The sequence below is a fragment of the Dipodomys spectabilis genome, unplaced genomic scaffold, assembly GCF_019054845.1.
Source record: "Dipodomys spectabilis isolate Male_0828 unplaced genomic scaffold, ASM1905484v1 ptg000297l, whole genome shotgun sequence".
NCBI classification, from domain to species: domain Eukaryota; kingdom Metazoa; phylum Chordata; class Mammalia; order Rodentia; family Heteromyidae; genus Dipodomys; species Dipodomys spectabilis.
This window is the reverse complement of record NW_024870974.1, coordinates 13,749,130-13,771,615: the sequence shown is the minus strand read 5'-3', so window position 1 is coordinate 13,771,615 and position 22,486 is coordinate 13,749,130. Positions and strand designations below refer to the sequence as shown.

The 22,486-nt window shown below is 44.2% G+C and overlaps 2 protein-coding genes across 5 annotated transcripts in view; one reads left to right on the top strand and one right to left on the bottom strand.

The window, feature by feature from the left end:
* Herc3 (HECT and RLD domain containing E3 ubiquitin protein ligase 3) overlaps positions 1 to 22,486 on the top strand; it is a 104,842-nt gene that overhangs the window by 78,390 nt on the left and 3,966 nt on the right. For all 4 annotated transcript variants that reach the window (XM_042701633.1, XM_042701629.1, XM_042701631.1 and 1 more), the window contains one exon: positions 22,298 to 22,481. In XM_042701633.1, the coding sequence (XP_042557567.1) occupies positions 22,298 to 22,481 (184 nt within the window). The remainder of the gene's footprint in view (positions 1 to 22,297; positions 22,482 to 22,486) is intronic.
* Nap1l5 (nucleosome assembly protein 1 like 5) lies at positions 10,634 to 11,203 on the bottom strand. Its single transcript, XM_042701637.1, has one exon. It carries the CDS (start codon positions 11,201 to 11,203, stop codon positions 10,634 to 10,636), a length of 570 nt encoding a protein of 189 aa, XP_042557571.1.

Below are 22,486 nucleotides of genomic sequence, written 5' to 3'. Positions count from 1 at the left end.
GGTTCCTGGAATAAGATGGAGCGTTTAGAAGCATGCCCACAGCGACCGCCTTCCTTCCACGGACCCCTACCTCCTAATAGCCCCTAGAGTGTGAACTCCCACAGATTTCTCACTGATGAAATTAGCATCTCATGATCCAACTACCTCTCAACAGCACCAGTCCCCAGTTGGGGTCCAAGCTTTCAACACATGAACCTTTTAAGGAGACACTTTATAAATCAAACCATAACAACACTCTGCCCAGAGCCAGGATGACCACACACAGGCCGAGACAGCCCCGCCCTCCTCCACTTGAGATGCCAATCTCAATCAAGCCCAGGTCTGCTGCCGGTACTTCTAACTCACCGGCTTGCAAGTTTCCCATAACCCACTCTTTCGGTTTGATAAATTTGTTTGAGTGAGTCACAGAACTGAGAGGAATACTTGTTTATGCTGAGCATAAAGGACATTAGCTATTATGAAGGACATTGTAAAGGGGACAGAAGAGGTAAGGTATGGAAGGGCCCATGCTCTCTTCAGACCAACCACCGGGATCTTCCACAGGTTCAGAGGAAGGAAGCTCTCATGAAACCCTACCCTTTGGTTTTTGATAGAGACTCTGTGTGTGTGTGTGTGTGTGTGTGTGTGTGTGTGTGTGTGTGTGTGTGTGTGTGTGTGTGTGTGTGTGTGTGTGTGTGTGTGTGTGTGTGTGTGTGTGTGTATGTTTCTGTACTGGTTCTGGGACTTGAACTCATGGTCTAGACACCGTTCCTGTGGTTTTTTACTAAAGGCTGCCTGGCACCCTACCACAGCTCTACTTCCAAGTTTTTTGCTTGGTTGGTTGGAGGCAAGACTTTTCTGACCTGGTCTGATTGGCTTCGAATGATGATCCTCATATCTCAGCCTCCTGAGTATCTAAGGTTACAGGTGTCAGCCATTGGCACCTGACTTGGAGATTCCTTTATCTAATAGTAAGAGAATAGGTTGTATAAACCCCAAAAGGCTTGTCTGTTCAGAACTGCCTCTGTACAGCATTCTCTCCTCCCAGGTGTTGGACAGTGCCCCTTCTAAAATAGGATCTTATCTAAATCAGACAGGTCATAGAAAGGTAGGGAAGATTCATTTTTATGACTGGCATTGAAAGGAAGTTAGAAGCTTTAATCTGGGACCAAAGCTAAACAAAATACAGTATCTGACTTTTGAGCATGTTTCATAATCTCTGTTTTATATTTTTAGAGGAGGGAGGATACTCAGTTTTGTGTATACTTTTGTACTAAACTATGATAATCTGGGTATACTTGTGTATATCTGTATCTAATATCTATATCTATGTATATATTAGTTTACTTTAGTTTTGGAGTTGTGTGAGCTACAGCACCAGAGTGAAATAAAATGATGCTGAACTGCTAGATTTACTACCAAAGCAGCTTCAGATGATGAAATTTACTTGGGATTAGAGACTTAATGTAGAAGCGGGTCTGTTTATTAACAGCAGATAATTTATTTTCAGAACATTTTTCCTTAATAAAAACCGTGTATTCTAATGTAGAGTCTGACTGTGCTTTCAGAGTTAGGAAATTCATGGTTTTGATTATTGCTCTCTCTTTCTAGTTTGAACAGTTGCTTTAAATCATACCTATGTATGTACACAGATACAAGATACATCGTCAGCACTGTGTCTCGGATAACATTTCAGTGACAGACTGCACAGTAATCTCATAAAATTGTAAGGGAGATGAAAAATTCTCGTCACCTGGTGGTGTCGTAGCTGTCGCAGCATTGTAGTGTGACGTAGTTCACCTGTGGCCGTGGGGACGCCGCTGTCAACCAGCCTACTGTGTGCTGCCAGTGGCGTGAAAGAATGGCTCAGGCAGTGACATGCAGAACAGAGCACTTGATCTGGTAACACAAGCTGTTAGAGTGTTCTTGCAATTGATAAAATGTGTTTTCCTGTAAGTCACTCTGCTGTGTTCGGCCAGCAGCAGCCTGAAGCATTTTACCTTTTTTGTGTCTCTTTAATTGTATCAAGAGGCCACTTAAAGTGGGTGTCCGTCTAGGCTTGCGTGAGAACACACTGTGCTTGCCCGGCTGTGAAATCAGCGTCCTAGAGCCCTGACTCCTGGCCTTCTGGCCTTTCCTTTGTCAGGGGATGTTGCTTGCCTTTTCGCCAGGTTTTAGATAAGATAATGTGTGTGTCATTTGTCGTAGCTAACAGAGGCATAGGTAGGACTGAGGAAGGGGAACATTCAGAATGGCTCATGCTCTGTGTGTTTGGAGCTCTGGGCAGGGGAAAAGTAATGTAGCCCAGCCACGGTAGTTTACAGTACAGTCTATAATGACGCTGTTGTGAAGGCTTATAATTTTTTTTCTTTTTCTTTTTCTTTAGTTGTGGGGCTTGAACTCTGGGTCTGGGCGCTATCCCTCAGCTCTTCAGCTCAAAGCTAGCGCTCTACCACTTGAGCCACAGCACCACTTCCAGTTTCCTGATGGTTTATTGGAGACCAGAATCTCACAGACTTTCTTGCTCGGGCTGGCTTTGAACCATGATCCTCAGATCTCAGCCTCCTGAGCAGTTAGGATTACAGGCGTGAGCCACTGACACCTGGCACTTGTATTTTATTTTTTAGTGTGTGTGTGTTTTCTGGTCCTGAGGCTGGAACTCAGAGCCTGGGTACTGTCCTTCAGCTTTTGTTGCTCAAGGCAGGGGCTCTGCCATCTGAGGCACAGTTCCTTTTCAAGTGTTTTTGGTAGTTAAATGGAAATAAGAGTCATACTTTCCTGCCCAAGCTGGCTTCAAACCGTAATCCTCAGATCTCAGCCTCCTGAGGTAACTAGGATTACAGGCATGAGCCACTGCACCTGACTTTCCTTCCATACTTCCCTCAAATTATTTCTCTTAGCTTACATTCTATCTCTGTCAGTTTTGGTCCCTATTTTTCTCTAAGTTGAGTTTTTCCTCTCTTTGCCTCTGATTCTCCCATTGGCATCACTCTCATTCTCCTCATTCAGCAGACATTTCTTTGAATCACCAATTCAGTTGAGTCAACATTGGCAAGAGAAACTGTGTGGGACTACTGAGACATACCCCAGTTTGTTTAGGGTGATAAGCTGTTCTCCTGTGCAACCAAAAATGGAACGTGAACACTAAACAGAGTGGTTAAATCTGAAGGCGTTCAGAGAAATCAAGTTGGGCAGATGCATTGGGGAGGACAGATCTGGGGTAGAGCTGCCTTTCTCAGCCTACCAGGATTTGAGTGCTAGAAAGTAGAGGGAAAGCGTGGAAAAGCTAGCAGTGCTGCAAGGAGTGATGGACGAGCCTGAGTATTGATTCAATCATGTTGGACAAGGGCATGGCCAGAGAAAGCTTTTACTTGTACAAGGGACTTCGCTTAGTTGGGGAAGTTAAGTTGTAGAAGACTTTGAAAGTTCGAGAGAGAAGTTAAGCTCTATTTAGCAGGTTTAAGTAAGTGACCGCTGTTGGTCCCTCAGCAAAGGAGTCATGCAGTAGAAGTAGGTTCAAGGCATACTGTTTTCTTCATCTTCATTTTGGCCTTCACTATTTTGTATCTGTTGTTGGCATCCTGTTCACAGATATGACTTAATCCCACGAAGGGCCTTGGAGTCCATGGTACTGAACTGTGTGTTTGTTTGAAACTATGTGTTTGTAGGTTTTCTCTTCTGGTGTCTTTTTTAGTTATTTGCCTCTGACATCAATGCTGCTAGAATATCCAGCATACGAATGTTCTGATGACAAATGGCCTCTTTAAAAGAAAGTCTGTCAATCCAAAAGAATAAATAAGGTAAAGGGTATAGAATGCCTACCGCTCTCCTGCAACACAGATCACTTTCCTGACCTGTAGGTATCTCTCCCTATCAGTAAATAAGCAGTCACTTCTCCAGGGGATACCAGTTTAGTTCAGACCCCACAGGCTCAGCACTCAGTACCTCAGCACTCCCCCCCGCCCCGTGTTCCCCATGTTTGAAGCTAGGTGTGAGTCCCAAGCTCTTTCATCTGTGCTTGTGACTGACTTAGAAGCCAAAGTTCACCACCCCACTCAATAGGGTTCAATTAATTTACCTGAGTTCCTCGCAGAGCTCGGGGAAACACACACTCATGTGTCCCAACTCGTCATCAAGGTGTCACAAAGGACGCAGATGGAAGGATACATGGGCGAGGTGTGGGGCAAGGCCCTCTCTGGGTATACCGCCTTTAGAGGAGTTTCAGTGCTCAGCTGTCCAGAAGTTCTTCCAACTCGATCACTTTGAGTTTCCTTCCAGTCTTCATTTTGGAGCCATGACTGAAGTGCAGACAGTTGTATAGGAATGTGAGTGGATGTCCAGCAAAGCCTGTCTGCCTGCTTATTCTTGGCCTCTCCATGTGGCTTTCTTCCTTTAGAGAGTGGGGCAGGGCCCATCCAAAATGGGGTTTTTATAGTTTACTCTTGGACAAGGTAGGTCAGAGAGTTTGTGGGTATTTTTTTTCTTTTTAGTAGTGCTGGGGATGGAACCTAGGGCTTCAGACTTGCAAGGCAAGTGCCCCTACCACTCAGCCAAAGAGATTTTTCAGGCAACTCCAAGACAGAAAGGCAGGGGAGAACTCCAGTATATTTCCTAGTTTCTCTGACCTGCCTTGAGAATAGGCAAAAAGAGGGCAGAGAAGGTTAGGAAGAGGTTTTGCTTTTTAGATTTTTTTTTAAAGAAATTTTAAAATTGTTATTATAAAGGTGATGTACAGAGGGATGAGGTTTTACTTTTCTAGGTCTAACACACTTCAACATACCTGTCTTTCACCTTTACTGTTCTAAAGTTGTTCTAGACGTGCCACAAAGTTGAGGTTGAAGGCCAAATACTTAAACATTCTGATCATTTAAAGACTAGGAAGTAGGGTGCTTGCCTAGCAAACATGCGGCCCTAAATTTGATCCCTAATACCATGAGAGAAGAGAGATAAGGTTTATCAGAGTTATTAGCCAGGAACTGGGGCCCAAACCCAAGAGACTACAAAAGGAGCCTATATAATTTTCTTACTTGTATTTTTTGTACTTTGTGTTATGTATAGTATTTGTATTATAAAACTCCATATTTTTGTTGTTGCTGCTGTGGCTTTCAGAGTAATAGTTTTAAAAGCTTTCTGTCTCTATGCAAAGAAGACTGTGGTCATGTTATCCAAGGCCAGACAGAGGAGGAAGCCGCAGTGCCCTGTGTCTGAGATTCAGGTATGGCGCAGCTTCTGTGTGAGGTAGCATTTCTGCCTGTGGCCTTTCTGGGTCACCAGACTTCAGTGAGCACCCCGTGAACTCATCCACACTGCCTCAGGTACAGCTCTGTGTCACTGGGTGACAGATAAGTGATCCGGAGGCTGAGCATGCAAGGCAAGGTGTCACATTCTAGGTCTGCTTCAGGGTTGTGGACTGTTGACGTCTTACATTCTCAGTGTCGGAGAGCACGGAGAAGAATGCAGCTCTCATGACTCTCAGAAGGGCACAGATCACATTCCTGAGGGTTCCATCCTCATGACCTCATCCAGTGTGACTGACACTGGCCCCTCTGAGCGCCATCCTCTGTAGAATTTCATCCTGTGAAGGTGGGGTACGGGGTTCGGGCAGAGACTCAGTGTGCAGTACTCTTGCACAGTTTCTACTACCCTAATGTGGTTGCTGGCCCACTGCTTGATGTCAGTATTATCCCCGGTGACAGTCAGAAAAAGCTGAATGAATCCCTGCTTCAATTTTCATCTTATATTGTATAAAATAGAAATCTTCATAAAGTACCTTGAGAGCCTGGAAGGAAAGGTTATAGGCCATTGTAAAATATTAATTATTATAGCTTTTATTCCCTTCGCCTATTATGTGCCATATTCTTGCCACCCACGCTCTAAATGATCAAGAAAATGAAATGAAAGAACAAGAAGAATAATATCCCTTAGATTCTCATCATTGGCCATTGTATGCTGAGGACTGCTGGCAATGATGCTGTTTTTAGGGTTAAAATGGCAAGATATCTGATGTCATAGCTGCTTTGAAAGAAAAATGCCAGGGTACCAATTCTTCATCTATAACTTATTTTGTTCCATTGTGTGTTAAAATTGCTTTTCATTGTTGGGTAAGAGCTACACAGTCAAAAGAAGTAAAGGCTTCAGGTATAATCTCCGCTGTCCATCTCAGTGAGACCCTGCCTGGCTCGGTGGGTCACCTCCAGATAATAGTGTGCTTCCTGGCTGCTCATTCTCTGAGTTTCTCATACTCTGCAACATGAAGTTCTTATTATTAATGACAAACTGTGAATGATGCCATTTTCCCCTAAACTTACCTCAGTTTAATGCAATTGCTCTTTTTTTTTTTTTTTTTTTTTTTTGTTGTTGTTGCTGTTTGTTTGTTGGTCCCTAGAGCACCTAGATTGCATAGAAAGAACCTGGAGGTGGTCATATAATATGATAAGAGTCCTTAAGATCCACTGAAGTTGGGACTCTGATAAACTAAGTGGGCCTCTCCCCATGGTAGTGCAGAAGTGTGCATTCGTAGCCATGTGGCAGGAACAGCAGATAGATAAGAGGCTGGTGACACTTCCCAAGTGCTCGCCAGGCATCAGGCACCTTTGCAAGTACTCGACATGGAAGCCATCCCACTTGACGGCACAGAGAGCTTAGTCACTCAGTCAGGTTAACATAGCTACAAGTCCAGGGTTCAAAACCAGGCAGATTGAGTCCCAGTGTCTGCTCGGTGGACATCCACATCCAGTCACTGAGAGCTGAGATGGGCTGGGGGATGCTTGTCCCCCTAAACTCCAGGAGAAGAGAATGGCTGAAGATGCTGCTAGTTTTTGTTTTTGTTTTTTAGACAACGTATTTTTTCAAAGTTGAAGTTAAAAACATACTATGTATGTATGGATTTCAATGTCTGAGTTTCTAACCAGGGGAAGAAAATGCTAGAACAGTACTTCAGATATTGTTACAAAACTCTGACTTTCATAGTAGCCGTTTTGACTTGTGTGTGTGTTCTTTTTCTCCTTTTCTTTTCCTTTCCCTACCCATGTTTTAAGGGCTATTACATTGCATGTATCTGTGTGTATATAAAAGATTTATTTTTTGCCTATAAAATTGCCCTTTAATTATAAGATCCCAAGGATGAACTTAAATGAAAATGTTTGGCATATTGAATCAGTGGATAGATATTTTTGCTAAATTGATGGCTAATGAATTTTGCCAGTTTATGTATCATCCTCAATACATAACAACCATTCACCCATCCTTACACTGTGATTAACAGTTCCATTAAAATTTCTTTCACATATAGGCTACTTTAAATATTCCATAAAGAGGTGATCCATTTCGATGGTGTGTCTACTTACTTTATATATCTATCTGTTAATCAAAGGTAATAGCTATGTAGCATTGTGAATGTAATATATGACATACATGACATTCCACAGAATTGTTTCCTGTAAAACGATTGATTTTGGTGTTGTGGATGGGTATGTGCAATGCAGGTATGCTGGCGTATGTGCACAGAGTGTAAACTTACAGGCAGGGACAGTGCTGTGCTAGCTGTGCGCATGAGCCTTACATGCTACGATTTTCTGCACAGACCCCTAGAGCGTTGGCTGTGTGGGTGATGCAGGCTGCCTTTCTCTCTGCCAGTGACTTTGCACTTCGTTGGCTAGGTTTGGCTTGTAAGAAATTACAAATGGTTTACTGAGCTATATCGTCTTTGACTTGCCTTGAAGGGAAGACATCCTGCTAGATGCTTCACAAACCCAGGTTTTGTGGCTATCAAATAAACAAGCTAGGAAATGCAGGGTTAACATTATCCCAGCTAGAAAATGATGGAAGTCACTTGGAATTATGAAGGGCTTTGCAAACATCCTGGAACCCTTGAGGTAGTGGTGTGGTCAGGCACTAGCAAAAACCCCTGTAGCTAAAGTCTTATCAGGAAAGAATGGCTTGCTGGCTGGATCACATAGCTGGGAGCTGTCTCAAGCCGTTTTACCTAGTGCTGCAGTGCAGGGACGTGTCTCTCCACCCGAACCTTCTCTGTGTAAATAACCTGTTGATGATCTTCAAGTATTTCTCTAAAAACTAGATCATTTCCAAATGAATAATACAGCCTTAGGCTATTGTTATTATAGTATTAGCCCTTTGCCATTCATATTCATTGTGGATATTCCTAATTTTTGTTGGCATCTGAATGCATATTCAAATCTTTATCCTTTCCTCATTTTGAGCTGTCATCATCTGTTACATCCTTTGGTCTGATGCCACCCTAATCTCAGCCTTTCTGTGTCTAATAGTCGATAAATACGTAATGTATTTTCTTTAATGAAAAATTCTTTGAATCTTTAAATGTCTAACTGGTTTCTAAAGTACTAAACATTTTCTTAACTAGTCTCATACGTAAACATCAGGGTAGTTATATTAAATTCCAGATGTGACTTGGATTTCAGTTTGAATTGTGATAAAAAACAAATTTGGGAAGAATTACCACTTCTGTGACATTCAGTCTTATAATCAAAAACCTGTTACATTTGTGAAATCCTGTTTTGTTTTGTTTTTTTTTTAACATAGGTTATAGACATTTGTTTTGGTAGGTTGTTAAACATATACACACATGCAGAGGCAGACTTCAGTAGAAATTACCTGTAAAATAAATTCCCCAGTAATTATGCCCTTAATTTGTGAATCATTTTTGTTTTTATTGGCCCTAGAAAAATGCTGAATGAGTCTCTCAGTTTTAGAGATATAAATATTATTTTATCTTTTTTTATTTTACTAAAATAATCATGACTATGATAGCCATGAATTATGTGGTGATAAATTTTACTTTTCCTCCGGTTAGCCTGGCTATGCAGAAGATTATCACCACCTTAGATTGTTTGTGCCAGGCCGTCGTCATTAGCAACAGGTCAGAGCTACCCTCCATTTTGACTTTAAAAGCAGCTTCTGTGTCATTTTAACCCTTCGGGGAAATGGAAGAGATTGGGATCTGCTTTTAGAAAGAATTTTTTTTTGGTATATTCATAATGTCATATTGAAGTCTTATCTTTTTGAGGAGGAAATTAAAACCTGATTTTATATTGAAGCCAAAACAAGATGGTTTATTCAATTTCCTGCAATATTGAATTAAAAGGAACATTCTTCTTTGACAATAAGGAATCATGAATGCAGGGACATCATAATGGTTATTTTTCCCCCTTCCCCCCCTCTTTGCCCATGGAAAAAAGAGGGTTGAATTACCAGAGTATTTATCATTTCTGTACTAATATTAATAATAAAGCTGAAAGGCTAATCAGTACTTAATAGATAACACTGTTTATTGGTTTTATGGGTAACACACCATTAGTTGTTTTTAATTGCAAGGAAGGGAGTAAGACCGGCCCCATTTAATGAAGAAGAGACTCCAAGCAGTCAGAATGTTAAGTCTTTTATTTATTTATTTTGAAAATACTGTTTTATTAACACCACGGTGGTAAACAACTTTATGCGGATGTTTCTTTACAGAGCACATAGACTTCAAAACCCACAAAGAAGCTAAGGGTCCTTCACATCAAATGTATTCTTCCCATATGCCAATCGATCCTCAAGCAGTAAAATTTATTTATGCACCATTTTATATTTAATGTCACATTTACATAGCAAAATAATGAAGGCACAGCTAATACAAGCAAACTGAAACCCTTTCTACTTCTGAGCTGGGGATGGGGATACACACTTGGGTTGGTTCTTCAAGTATATAATTTTTTTTCCCAAACATTAGCTTCAGTGAGGAGTTTTGACTGTTGGTTTCACAGCTACACCCTAAAAGCTACATGACAGAAACACTTCACAGGGATCAAACCACACAACGCTGGAAACACATGCGGTACAGAATTTGCTACAGTCTACATCTCTTGAATTAAATGAATATTTCTACAACACTAGGTAAAGTGATTCAATACTTAAAACACTTTGGGGGAGGGGTGTTATTTTTAACGCCTTTTTTTTTTTTTTTTTTGAAGACAGTGCCAAGTAAACAAACGTGAGACTGTTAGTAATGAATACAGGATGACACTATTATACAGGTTACACCCGCCTTTTGGGCCACGTTTCTCTAATACACAAATACCCAGAACATTTTTTTTTTTTCCCCTAAAGTTGAAATGGCAGTTTTTCCTGGCCTCGTTCATAGTTCACGGTCTGTGTCGCAGGCTGCTTCTCCATCTCTCCTCCGGCCTGTCCTGTGTCGGTTGCAGCCACATCTTAAAAGATGACGTCTTTCTTGGGATCACTGCATGGGGAAAGATCAGGGCGACAGAAGTGAAAAGAATTAAGCAATTGGAGATGCGTCAGGGTTTGCTTGGCTGTCGGAGTGGATGGATGGATGGATGGATGGACAGGTGGATGATGGATTCCACATGACGTACTTACTTTTTTCTTCCCGTCTTCTGAAGCTGGGGTGAGGAGGGGGGAGTGAACTCACCAAACCAATCACCACGCTCACCTGAGCGGGGCTTGCTTTTTGCTACATCTCTGGTCGTGTTCAGAGGTGGAATGGGCTTAAGTTACTTGGGATTTAAGTTAGGAAACGTCAGCAGAGGGCCTGTACCGTCTATCAGAGGGGAGGACGGGGTGGGGAGGGAGGGAGGGAGGGGGCCCGGTGGCTCGCGCCCCCCCCACCGCGCGCTTACTTGCAGGCGCCGTCGGGCACTTGGGTGTTGGGGCCGTCGTTGCGGCGCCGCGCCGCCGCGCCCACCTCCTCGTCCTCCTCCTCGTCGCCGTCTTCGTCGTCGTCGTCGTACTCTTCGTCCTCGTCCTCGTCGCCCTCCAGGGTCCAGGCGCAGCCCTCCATCTCGCCCGTGAGCTCCTGGATCTTGGCGAGCAGGGGCTTGTAGATCTCGTTGTACTTCTTCTCCAGCGCCTGGAACTCCTTGTCGAACTTGGCCTCGATCTTGTCGCAGCGCTTCTGCAGCTTCTTGAGCGCCAGGACGCGGCACTTGACGGAGTTGGGCAGGCTCTCGATGAAGTCGTTGCGGGGCTTGGCCGCGCTCTCGGCCGCCGCCGCGGCCGCGCTCTGCGGCTCGTCGGCGCCCGGGACGGCCGCGTCCCCGGCCGCCGCCGCGCCGCCCTGCGCGCCGCCCTCCGCCATCACCTCCTCGGTGGCGCCCACCTCGGCCACCTCCGGCGGCGCTGGCGCCGCCGCCGCCGCTGCCGCCTGGCTGGGCTCCGCGGGGCTCTGGTTCTCCGGATCGGCCATGGTCGCGTGGAGTTGCCGCGGAGGTCGGGAGGCGCCCGCCGGTGGCTCTGCGTCCGAGCTGGTCGGCTGCGGCAAGTGCGGGGTTCGGCGCGCGTCTGGATGCTGCGGCTGTGGCTGCGGCAAGTGCGAGGGTCGGCGCGGGTCCGGAGAGATGATGCTGCGGATGCGGCAAGTGCGGGGGTCGGCGCCGCGGCCCCGCCCCGCGCCCCGCGCCCGCGCCACCGCACTGGCTCCGCGCCGTCAGCTGACAGCTGCGCTCACACTGCACCAGATTCTTCTAGTCGTTTCCATGCCGCCTCCCACGCCTCCCACCCCCCCTCCCGCTTCTCCTCACGCCCCCCCCCCCCACCTGCAGCCCCTCCTCCCGCCCGCAGGGCCCGGCCGCGGACGCCAGCCGCCCTGGCCTGCGGCACCCGACACCGCCGTGGTCCCCGCGCCCCTCACCCCCACCCCAGCGCCCAGGACCCTCCACCTACACCTGGAGACCGCCGTCCGCATCGCTCCTTAGTGGCGTTGGTCAGCCCTGGGCGCGGGTGTCCGCGCGGCTCTGCCGATGGCTGCTTTCATCTGGGCTTAATTCATTGCCAGAAAGCGGAAGCGTGGGAAACCCGGCTCTCTTCCACCCCTTTGGAGACCTGCGGGGTCTGTGTATGGACGGGCCTTGGAGCGTCTCAGATGCCCAGCCAGCCAGCCATCCCCCCGTGCACCCACCGATCCACCCGTCCACCCACCGATCCACCCGTCCAGCCCGCCGGCCGGCCGGCCTCCCATCCCCCAGCAGCCACCCACTCACCAATCCATCCCCTCGGCTGGCCCTCAGATCTAGCCGCATGTACCCACAACTGGTTATCTACCAGGTCTCCACTTGGGAAGCAATTTTGGAGCTATGTGGTTGGGAAATCTCAGAGCTCTGGGTATCTTGGTTTGTATTCTCAAAGATTCCATCAGAGGCTTGTGGGATGAGGTAAAACTGGGGAAGGGTGAGAGAACAGCAGAACCCTGTAAGGTGTGGAGCCCCGGAGGAAGGCGTCCTTGCGGCCGGCGGGAGGCATATGCTGTCGCCTTGTCTTTTCCTTGGGGACGTCCACGCACACACCTGCGCAGCCACGGCCCGCAGGCGCATCTGTGCATCCTGGGATCTGCATCTGGGAGCGCTGGAAAGGCCTTCAGCCGCCAGCACGGTTCTCTGCTGTCCAACTGATGATATAGTTCCATTCTTTTGCCTGGTGTTTTAGACCAAAATCCGTTTCCTGAGTTAGGATTAGGGCACACATCTACCAATGGTTCAGGCAGATGATTCTCTGAAGGATTCCTCAGGAATTCTTTACTACTTTAAATGCTTTTCTCTTACTGACTTGGGGCTTACACAAAGTTGTAATCATATGATGCCCTGTTTCCCCCCGCCCCGTATTGGGGTTTGAAACCAGGGCCTCAGCTTGCTTCTTGCTCACTTGGCCGGCACACTAACACTTCAGCCACACCACCAGGCTAGTTTTTTTGCTGGCTATTTTTTAGTGTTTTCTGCCCCCACTGGCTTTGAACAGCCATTCTGCATATCTCAGCCTCCTGAGTAGCTAGGATTATAGGCATATATAATATAGGCATATTGGTTATGAATATTCATTACTATGTAAATTACTTGGTGTGGTCATAGCAAGCACTTGATAATTTTTAGTTATTTTTTAAATTATCTATAGTGTAAGTAGTTGTACAAAAGGCGTTACAGTTCAGCAAACCAGTTTATGAAAGCAATCAATGTGGATCATGATGGGTCTCATTCTTTATATGCTTCTCCCTCCCTCCCAACCCTATCCCTCCCCTCAATTTTCTTAACGTTTTAGGATAGCATTAAGTTTTATGACTGTATTCCCCTCCCCAGGAGCCCACTCCCCACCTTTTCAATTCCTAATGTAGGTGAATCCTGATTTAGTCACTCCCTGAGGTGGGAAGTAAGACCATATCCTAAAAATAGATGGTGAAAAACAGGACTGGACACACGGCTCAGGGGTAGAACGCCAGCTTTGCAATCAAGTGCTCTGAATTCAAATCCTAATACTACTTTAAAAAAAAAAGCACTTGTGGTTTCTTTGTTTTCTTTCACTTTTTTTTCCCATACTAGGATTTGAAATCCAAGCCTCATGCAATCTGTTGCTTGAGCAATATCTCCAGCCCAGAGGTTTTATTTTTGTTTTTGTTTTTGCCATGGGGCTTGAACTCAAGGCCTGGGTACTGTCCCTAAGCTGCTTTTTGTTCAGGGCTAGTACTCTACCACTTGAGCCACAGTGCCACTTCTGGCTTTTTCTGTTTATGTGGTACTGACGAACCCAGGGCTTCATGCTTGCAAGGCAAGCACTCTACCACTGAGCCACCTTCCCAGCTCTCCAGCTCAGAGTTTTATTATTTATTTTCAGCTGGTTAATTGGAGATAGAATCTCATGGACTTTTCTGCCCAAGCTAGGCTCAACCCACAATCTCCCATATCTCAGCCTCCTGTGTAGCTAGGATTACAGCAGTGAGCTTGTAGGTAGGATATCAGGGCATGCCCAGTTTCATGATTCTGTATCTCTTGGGCAGATAACTCCCTGTAGGATTGAATTGCCAGATTATCTGTGGCTTTAATGTCATAAGTACCTGTACCTTCTTTGTTCAAATGGGGATCCAATTTGAATTTTATCCAGCACCCTGTTTGTTCAAATGAGAATCCAATTTGGATTTTATCCAGCAATGTATGAAATGTTGCAGTTTCTCACATCTTCACCAGCATTTGCTGTTGTCAAGTTTTTTCCTTTATCTGTTAGCTGTTTATTGATATCCTTAATTTCTTTTTGTGCTAGTACTGGGATTTCAACTCAGGGCTTAGGTGCTGTTCTTAGCTTTCTTACTCAAGGCTGGTACTCTACCACCTGAGCTGTGGCTCTATTTCTGGCTTTTTAATGGTCCAGATAAGAATCTCATAGACCTCTCTGCTCAGCTGGCTTTGAACCTCTATCCTCAGATCTCAGCCTCCTGAGTAACTCGTGAGCCAGTGGTTTATGATATGAGATGTTTCCCAGTGTGTGTGTGTGGCAGTCTTGTATCTCCTGTGATAAAGAATCAGCATCTTTTTGCCCATTTCGTAAGTTGCTTTTATTTCACATTTTGTGTTTTATTTTAAATATTCTATAGATGTTCCAGATAGTCCTTTATAAGGTACATATCCAGGCTCTGTTTTTTTTTCTTTCTTTCCTTTAAAAAAAATTCATAACCAAAGGCAGCTTTTGAATATTTTCATCCCAACCTTCACTTAGTTTTTCTTTTGTGGATTGTTGTTTTGGGCAGCCTAAGAAATCTCTGCCAAGTCCAAGGCCATAAAGAGATTTCCTTCCACTCCATGTTTTCTTATAAACGTTTGATAATGTTGAATTTAATATTTAGTCTGTACCTCATGTTGAATTGACTTTTGTATAGGAGTGAGGTTTTTTTTTTGTTTTGCTTTTTTTTTAATGAAATCATATTGATCTAGCATAATTTATTTAAAAAAGCGTTGTCTTCTTTTTTCTGCTGAACTGCCTTTGCAAATACATTGAAAATAAACTGGATCTATCTATCTATCTATCTGTCTATCTATCTGTCTATCTATCTATCTATTGAAGTCATTAACGTACTATTCTTACTAGTGCCACACTTAATAGCTGTATCCTTATCCTTATTTTTGCTTACACATATACATGTTAACCGGGTATGATGTGACAGTCACAAGCATGCATAGAACATGGACTGAGAAATCCACCTTCTCCCTCCTTTCCTTCCCAGTTCCTCCAATTTTCAGCCTCTAGCAGTCATGTTCATATTCAGATGCATCTTTTCAGCTTCCACATATGAGAGAGAACGTGTGGTTCTGGTCTTTCTGTGTCCAGCTCATTTTACCAACATAATATCCTCTGCTCCCTCTACCCTGTAACAAATGTCAGGATTTCACTCTTTCCTGGCAGGATAATAGTACTCCATTGTGATGTACAACACATTTCCTCCTCCATTCACTTGTTGATGGGTACAGAGGCCCATTTCCTATCTTAGCTGCTGTGAACAGCGCTTCCATTAACCTGGGCGGGAATGTCTCTTTGGTCTGCTGTCTTTATCTCCTGTTGACAGGTACCCAGAACTGTGTCAGCTGGATCTCATATCTACTATGACTGAAGCCCTTCCACAAGAGGCTATAATAAGACTTCACTACCGTGTCCAGTTATAGGTAACAGTAGTCAACCTTGCAAAACTAAATACTGGCAATTAACAATACAGCATAAAGATCACACACAGTGATGAAGTTGGTTTCGTTCCTGGTTGCAAAGGCAGTTCAACATACACAAATCAACAAATACAATACATCACAGATCCAGGATAAAAATCATAGGATCCAAGCAGAGTGTAGTGGTATACATCTGTAATCCTGGTCCTTAGGAGGCTGAGGCAGGAGAATCTTCAGTTTAAGGCCAACCTGAGCTACATGGTAAGACCCTGTCTCAGAACAAAAACAGAAAGCTCACTCATCATAACAGATGCAGAAAGAGTAGCTGGCAAAATCTAACATCCCTTTACGATAAAAACCTGAAGCATACCAGATATACGAGGGTCATACTGCAATATAATAAAAGGATATTTATGAAAACCTATAATCAATATCATACTGAACTTGGAAAAACTGAAGTCATTTCCACTAAGATCAGGAACAACACAAGTGTGTCTGTGCCCACTGCTTCTGTTCAATATAGTAGGAGAACACTTAGCCAGAGCATTTCGACCAGAGAAAGACATAAAAAACAGAAAGGAAACCAAATTGCTTCTATTTACAGATAACATAATTCTGTATGTAAAAGCTCAAAGACTTAATCAAATATTATGAGAGATGACAATTTAGCAAAGTAGCATGATACAAAAGCACTATACAAAATCAGTAGCTTTTCAATATCAAGAAGAAAATCATGAAAGAAATGACATTTCTATAAAATAAAATTTTATTTTTTTATTTTTATTGTGAAAATACCGTACAGAGGGGTTACAATTACATGGGCAAGATAATGAATACATTTCTTATCAAGCATTGTTGCCTCCTCCTTTGTTTCCCCTTCCCATCCCTTCCCATCCCTCCCCCGCCCCCCCCAACCCTTCCCTCCCCGTCAAAGCTGTAAAATTTGTTTTTCGACATAATGACTTGTACATCTCATTGTTGCAATGGGTCCACTTGTATCCCTATTTAAATGGTTTGTTTTTTCCCTTCCCCTCCACAAATTATACCAACATCAAATACAGTGAAAGCAGGGGGGAGGGACATACAATGTCTGAGACAAGCAGAAAAGGTCAGATGAGTTGATGTAAGGTGAAATGAACCCCAAAATAAGGATTCATATGTTTTTCTTTCATGTGATTGTTTCTAGCATATTTATAAGATGATTTCTTTGTTAAAATAAAATTTTGAATAACAATTTTTTTACTTAAAAAATGCAACTTGCTGGGTGCTGGTGGCTAAAGTCTATAATCCTAGCTGCTTAGGAGGTTGAGATCTGTGGGTGTCAGTTCAAATCCAGACCAGGCAGGAAACTTCATGAGACTCTTTATCTCCAACAAACTACTAAAAAAAGCCGGAAAGAGCACTGTGGCTCAAGTGGTAGAGCACTCGCCTTGAGCAAAAGCAGCTCAGGGACAGCACCCAGGTCTGGCAAATACATTGCCAAACACCAGGGGCTAATACCTCTAATCCTACCTACTCAGGAGGCTGAGATCTGAAATTTGTAGTATGTAGTCAGCCTAGGCAGGAAAGTCTATAAGACTTTCATCTCCAGTTAACCACCAAAAACCAGAAATGGAGCTATGATTCAAGTGATAGACTGCTAGTCTTGAGTGAAAAAGCCGAGGAGCAGCACCCAGGCCCTGAGTTGAAGCCTCAGTACTGGCGCGTGCGCGTGCGCACGCACACACACACACACACACACACACACACACACTCTTAAAATTAAAATTACCTAGGAATAAATTTAAACATGGAAGTGCAACATCTCTACAATGAGATTCATAAAACTCAGATGAAGGAAATTGGAAAAGACAGTGTGTGTGTGTGTGTGTGTGTGTGTGTGTGTGTGTGTGTGTAAGTGTAAATACCACTTATGTTAATATTAAGGTTAGAAGGATACTGCTAAAATGTCCATATCACTGAAAGTTACCTAGTCCCATCCAGCAGATATGACACTGATGGAAAATAACAATTCAAGACAAAAATAAAGCGAAGAGGCAAGAAGGAGCAGGCAGGAAAGACCCTGCCACTGTTGAACCATTCTCAGCCTTCGAATTTGTTGTGCGGGCAGAAGGTTTTATGACAAATGGAGCTAAGTAAGACAAACTCTTTTGGCCACTTAAACATTCCTCATGGTTATGTGATGAGCTAAAGGGTAGTTTCCTATTTCTGTGCCTCATACTGTGCTCTGCCTATGTGGCGCACACAGAACCTTTAGCGTACAAGCATTCACCACATTCATGCCTCCAAGACCTCAGCCTGCATTACAAACATCCCACATGTACACAGCAGCTGTCTGCTGCTTCTTTACATTCATACTCTTTGCACCCATTCCTGCTTTCTCAGGTGGCTCTGACAAAAGCAATGTATAGGTTAATAGGTGAAATTCAACCTCCATCAAAACACATACGGCATTTGTTACAAAGCTAGAAAACAATCGTGAAACTCATGGAAGCATTAGAGATCGTTGAATAGGCAAAGCTGTCTTGAAGAAGAACAAAGAGAAAAAAAAAGAAAAAAGCTGCACATCTCATCCTACTTGAATTTGAGACACGTTGGAGGATTACAGTGACAATGTGGTCTTGTCATAAAAATGGGTGCAAAGACCAATGGAACAGAACAGCGATGCCAGAAATAAACCCACACATCCACAGCCAAATGATTGTCAGCACAAGCACGGAACACCTCTAGTGCAGAAATAAAATGGTCCTGGGAAGACTGGGCATCCACATGGAGAAACTTGACCCGTCTCTTCTCTTACAAAAATCCACTCAGGCTGCATCAAAGACATAAATACAAGACTGGAAACTTTGAAACTACTAGAAGCAAACATCAAGATATTAATATGGGCAATGATCTTCTGAATAGAACCCACAAAACACAGGAAACAAAAACAAACATTGACAAACAAGATTATATTGAGCCTAAAACCTTGCACAGCACAGAAAACAGTCAACAGAGTAAAGAGAGAGCCCACTGAAAATATGTGTAAGGTGCTCAGCTGACAGGATTGTATAAGGGCAGAATATACAAGTAACTCAGAAAACCTAGCAAACAATTCAAATGGGCAAATTACCTGAAAAGCTACCTATGAAAAGAAGGCATACGGATGGCAACAAATCCAGACAGTCAATCTCATTAAGCATCAGGGAAATGCAACCGAAAATGATAATTAGGTACCATCTCACCCTGGTTAGACTGGCTATTCTAAAAAATAACACATCCTAGGAGGGTGTGGAGAAAAGAGTCTTGCTATACACCGTTGGTGGGGATGTAAATTAGTACCTCCATTATGGAGAACAGTAGATATAATGTGTGTTCTGGGTATGTGTCCGCAGGAAGAAAAGACAGCAGACCAAAGAGACGTTCCCGCCCAGGTTAATGGAAGCGCTGTTCACAGCAGCTAAGATAGGAAATGGGCCTCTGTACCCGTCAACAAGTGAATGGAGGAGGAAATGTGTTGTGCATCACAATGGAGTATTATTATCCAGCCAGGAAAGAATGAAATCCTGACATTTGTCGCAGGGTAGAGGGAGCAGAGGATATTATGTTGGTAAAATGGTCTGGACACAGAAAAGACTAGACCCACGTGTTCTTTCTTTTATATGTGGAAGCTGAAAAAGTGCGTCTGAATGTAGAATCGTGACCGCTAGAGACTGGAAGCGGAGGTGTGGGGAGGGAGGGAGGGGAGGACAGAGGCTGGATTTCTCAGTGCACTTCGTATGCATGTATGCAGATATCACACGGAACCCAATTAATATGGATTATTAATGCATATTAATGAAAAATACAGAACAGGAAACCAGACTTTGCATTTTAGGCTAGTGCCTTGTGGCATGACACCTTGGTGATGCTGGGCTGCAGCAGTGCATCCTTCCCTCCAGAGAACCATGAGTAAACAATGCTGTTCTGGGTTGCTCAGCTGTGGTGTTTGCTAGGCTAGCCATTGCTAGTGCATTTCGATGTTCTTTCTCATGTGTTTTTCAGAGGTGCTGGGGTTTGAACTCTGGGCCTCATGTTGCTAGACAGGCAGCCTTCCTGCCGACCTACACCTCAAGTCCTCTTGTTTTTGTTTTTGTTTTTTTTTTGCAGAGTATTTTTGAGTTAGGTTCTTGCTTTCTGCCCAGGTGCACACCTGGGCCAGGCCCTTATGTGAGACTTCCTGCCGTGGCGAAGATAACTAGCGTCTACCACCACGTCCAGTTCTCCGAGGAAGAAGTGTGTCACAAACTTTTCTGCCTGGGCTGCCCTTGAACCTCAGTCTTCCCAGCCTTAACCTCCCAAGTAGCAGAGGTAGAGAGCCACATTCTCCGCAGGCCACGCGAGAGTGGGGACACAGGCAGATGAGGCAGGTGTGGTGCGGACCACAGTAGGCCTGGGGTGCACATTGCGTGGCTCCTCTACAGTGGGCGTGGTCACCCCCCTTTGGTGGTGGCATGATACTTCATGGGGAGAGACACAAGACAACGACTTCCAAGCTTGTGCAGTGGGAGTCTTGGGGTTCCAGAGATAAGAACATGTGGGGGGTTCTGATCCTCAGAGTCCCCCTAAGTCAGAGAGGAGGTCTCTTCTCAAGATTGCTCCTAGCTACAGTACCCTGGGGCTCTGGGGAGTAGTGTAAATCCTCTCCCAAAGCCAGGTTCCCGCTCAGGTCTCAGGTCTTAGCTAAGAGGGCTGCTGGCCACATGGTCCAATGGCTAGGGCCATGGCAGATGCACTCATGTGCTTGTCTTCCTCTCCCTTTTGCCCTAACCCCTGCAGAGGGAAGGAGCTTCTTTCCAGCTTGGGTGGCAGATGCGGGGTGTTTTGTGTCTCTTACTGCGCTCCTGTCTTAGGCTTCTGAATCTGGTTCTAGTCTTGCTGACTTCCCGTGCTCTCCCACACCCACCTGTCAGTGACTTTGGTTCTTTGTGGAGAAGGTGAGCGCTGGGCCTTCTACAGTGCCCTGTCACTTGCACCATTAAGCAGTTGAAGGTTATCAGCTGATGCATCACCAAGTCATGGACCCCATGTATAATATGATTGACTTTGAGGAATTGGCTCATGTGATCCTGGGGTCTGGCCAGTCTGAAATCCCGTTTCGGGCAGGGTGAGTTTCAGCTTTGGGCTGAAATTTCTGGCAGAAGTCGATACTGTGGTCTTGTCTTTTCCTTTTATAGTCTTCAGCTGATTAGATGCAGCCCCTATGTTGTGAAGCTAATCCATTCTACTAAAGGTCTATTGACTTAAACGATACTTTCATTAAAAAAAAGGCATAGCAATATGTAAACTGTTGAAGGTACTTCTTCTTAACTTTTTTTTCTTCCTTTTATCTTTTGAAGATACTTCTTTTGGGCAGTTGTACCAGAAAAAATAGAGTTAACTTTGTGTAATAGGTTTCAAGGAAATGGTGCATTATTTGCACCATTGAGAAACTTTTAGCATTGGGGATTAAAATGTACAGTAATCTCAGTACATCAGCCACTTTGTGTTCCTCAACTGATATAAACCTCTTACGTGGGGGAGGGGGTTATTTTATCGTTCATGATTTGAGGATTCAATGCATAGTCCTTGGCTCCATGAGGAGGTAGAACATCAAGACATCAGAAGCATGAGGCAGAGATTTCTCACCTTATGGCAGACAGGAAGTAGAAAATGACAGTAAGGCACTAGAAACAATCCAAGTATCTGTTCCCAGCTCCATACTTCCTCCAGTTGGGTTCTACTTCCTGTGGTTTCCAGAACTCCTCCAAGTAGAGCCACAGCTTGGAGACCTACCCTTTAATGCATTAGCCTTTTGCGGAGAACATTTCATGTTTAAACCACTATAGTGGTTTTGTTCTGAAAATAGAACACTTTATTGTAAAAAAGGAGAGAGACAATTTTTAGAGAGAAAACATGGCAGAGACTGGATTTGAACTATCCACCCTCCTTCCTAGTATGATGCCATCAGTACAGTTGGTGACCAGGTGAAAAAGTGTCATCTTGGAGGAAATCCATGAGTTCAAATATAGTTTTATGAAATATTATATAACAGTTATTCGATATGTAGAAAGTATTCTTCACGATGTTGATTGTTTAAAGCATTTTAAATTCAAACTGGGTGCCAGTGACTCACACCTGTAATCCTATCTACTCTGAAGGCTGAGTTCTAGAGAAGCAAGAGTCAAAGCCAGTGCAGACTGGAGGCTTCCCATCTCCCATTAGCCAGCAAAATGTCAGACTGGAGGCCTGCCTGAAGCAGTAGAGCACCAGCGGTGAGCAAGAAAGATGAGTGTGAGGCCCTGAGTTCAAGCCCTGGTTCTGAAAAAATAACAAAAAAAATAAAAATAAAAAGCAATAAAAATAACAAAAAAATAAAAAAACCTTACATAAATCCTATCACATTTTACTTAACACTCAAAACTTGTTTTCACTCAACATTCTTAAGATTCTGTTGTCTTTGCTGAACATGGATGTAATTAATTCCATTAGCGTACTTAGTCATGTAACCACAAGTGAATGAAAGGAGCCTAAAACAGATAGCTTAGGCTTTTGCTTTTAAGCAGAAAAAGGTTTCAATTTCTTCCCCTCTAAACTGAATTCTAGGCAGGACCTTTAAATGAGATGACAATTGAGGAAGCTCAGGTTCTGTCTTCCATCTTCTGTGTCCCACATCAGCAAGTGCTCGCTAGCACCCTAAAACCAGGGATGAAGGGGGGTGGAGCGCTGGCCACCTGGGTAACACCTCAGTGTGTCGCCTGGGGGAGAGGCTGGGGAGACCCTGTTTTCATCAGTGGCAAAGGCCAGCTTCATAAACTCCACAGGACGTGGAGCTAATCGTATTCTGTTTCTCTGGTCTTCCTGGGCAGGCAGGAATTTGTGGATGCCTATGTGAATTATGTCTTCCAAGTCTCCATTCATGAATGGTACACAGCCTTCTCTAGCGGCTTCCTGAAGGTGTGCGGTGGCAAAGTCCTTGAGCTCTTCCAGCCTTCAGAACTGAGGGCCATGATGGTGGGGAACAGCAACTACAACTGGGACGAGCTACAAGAGGTGAG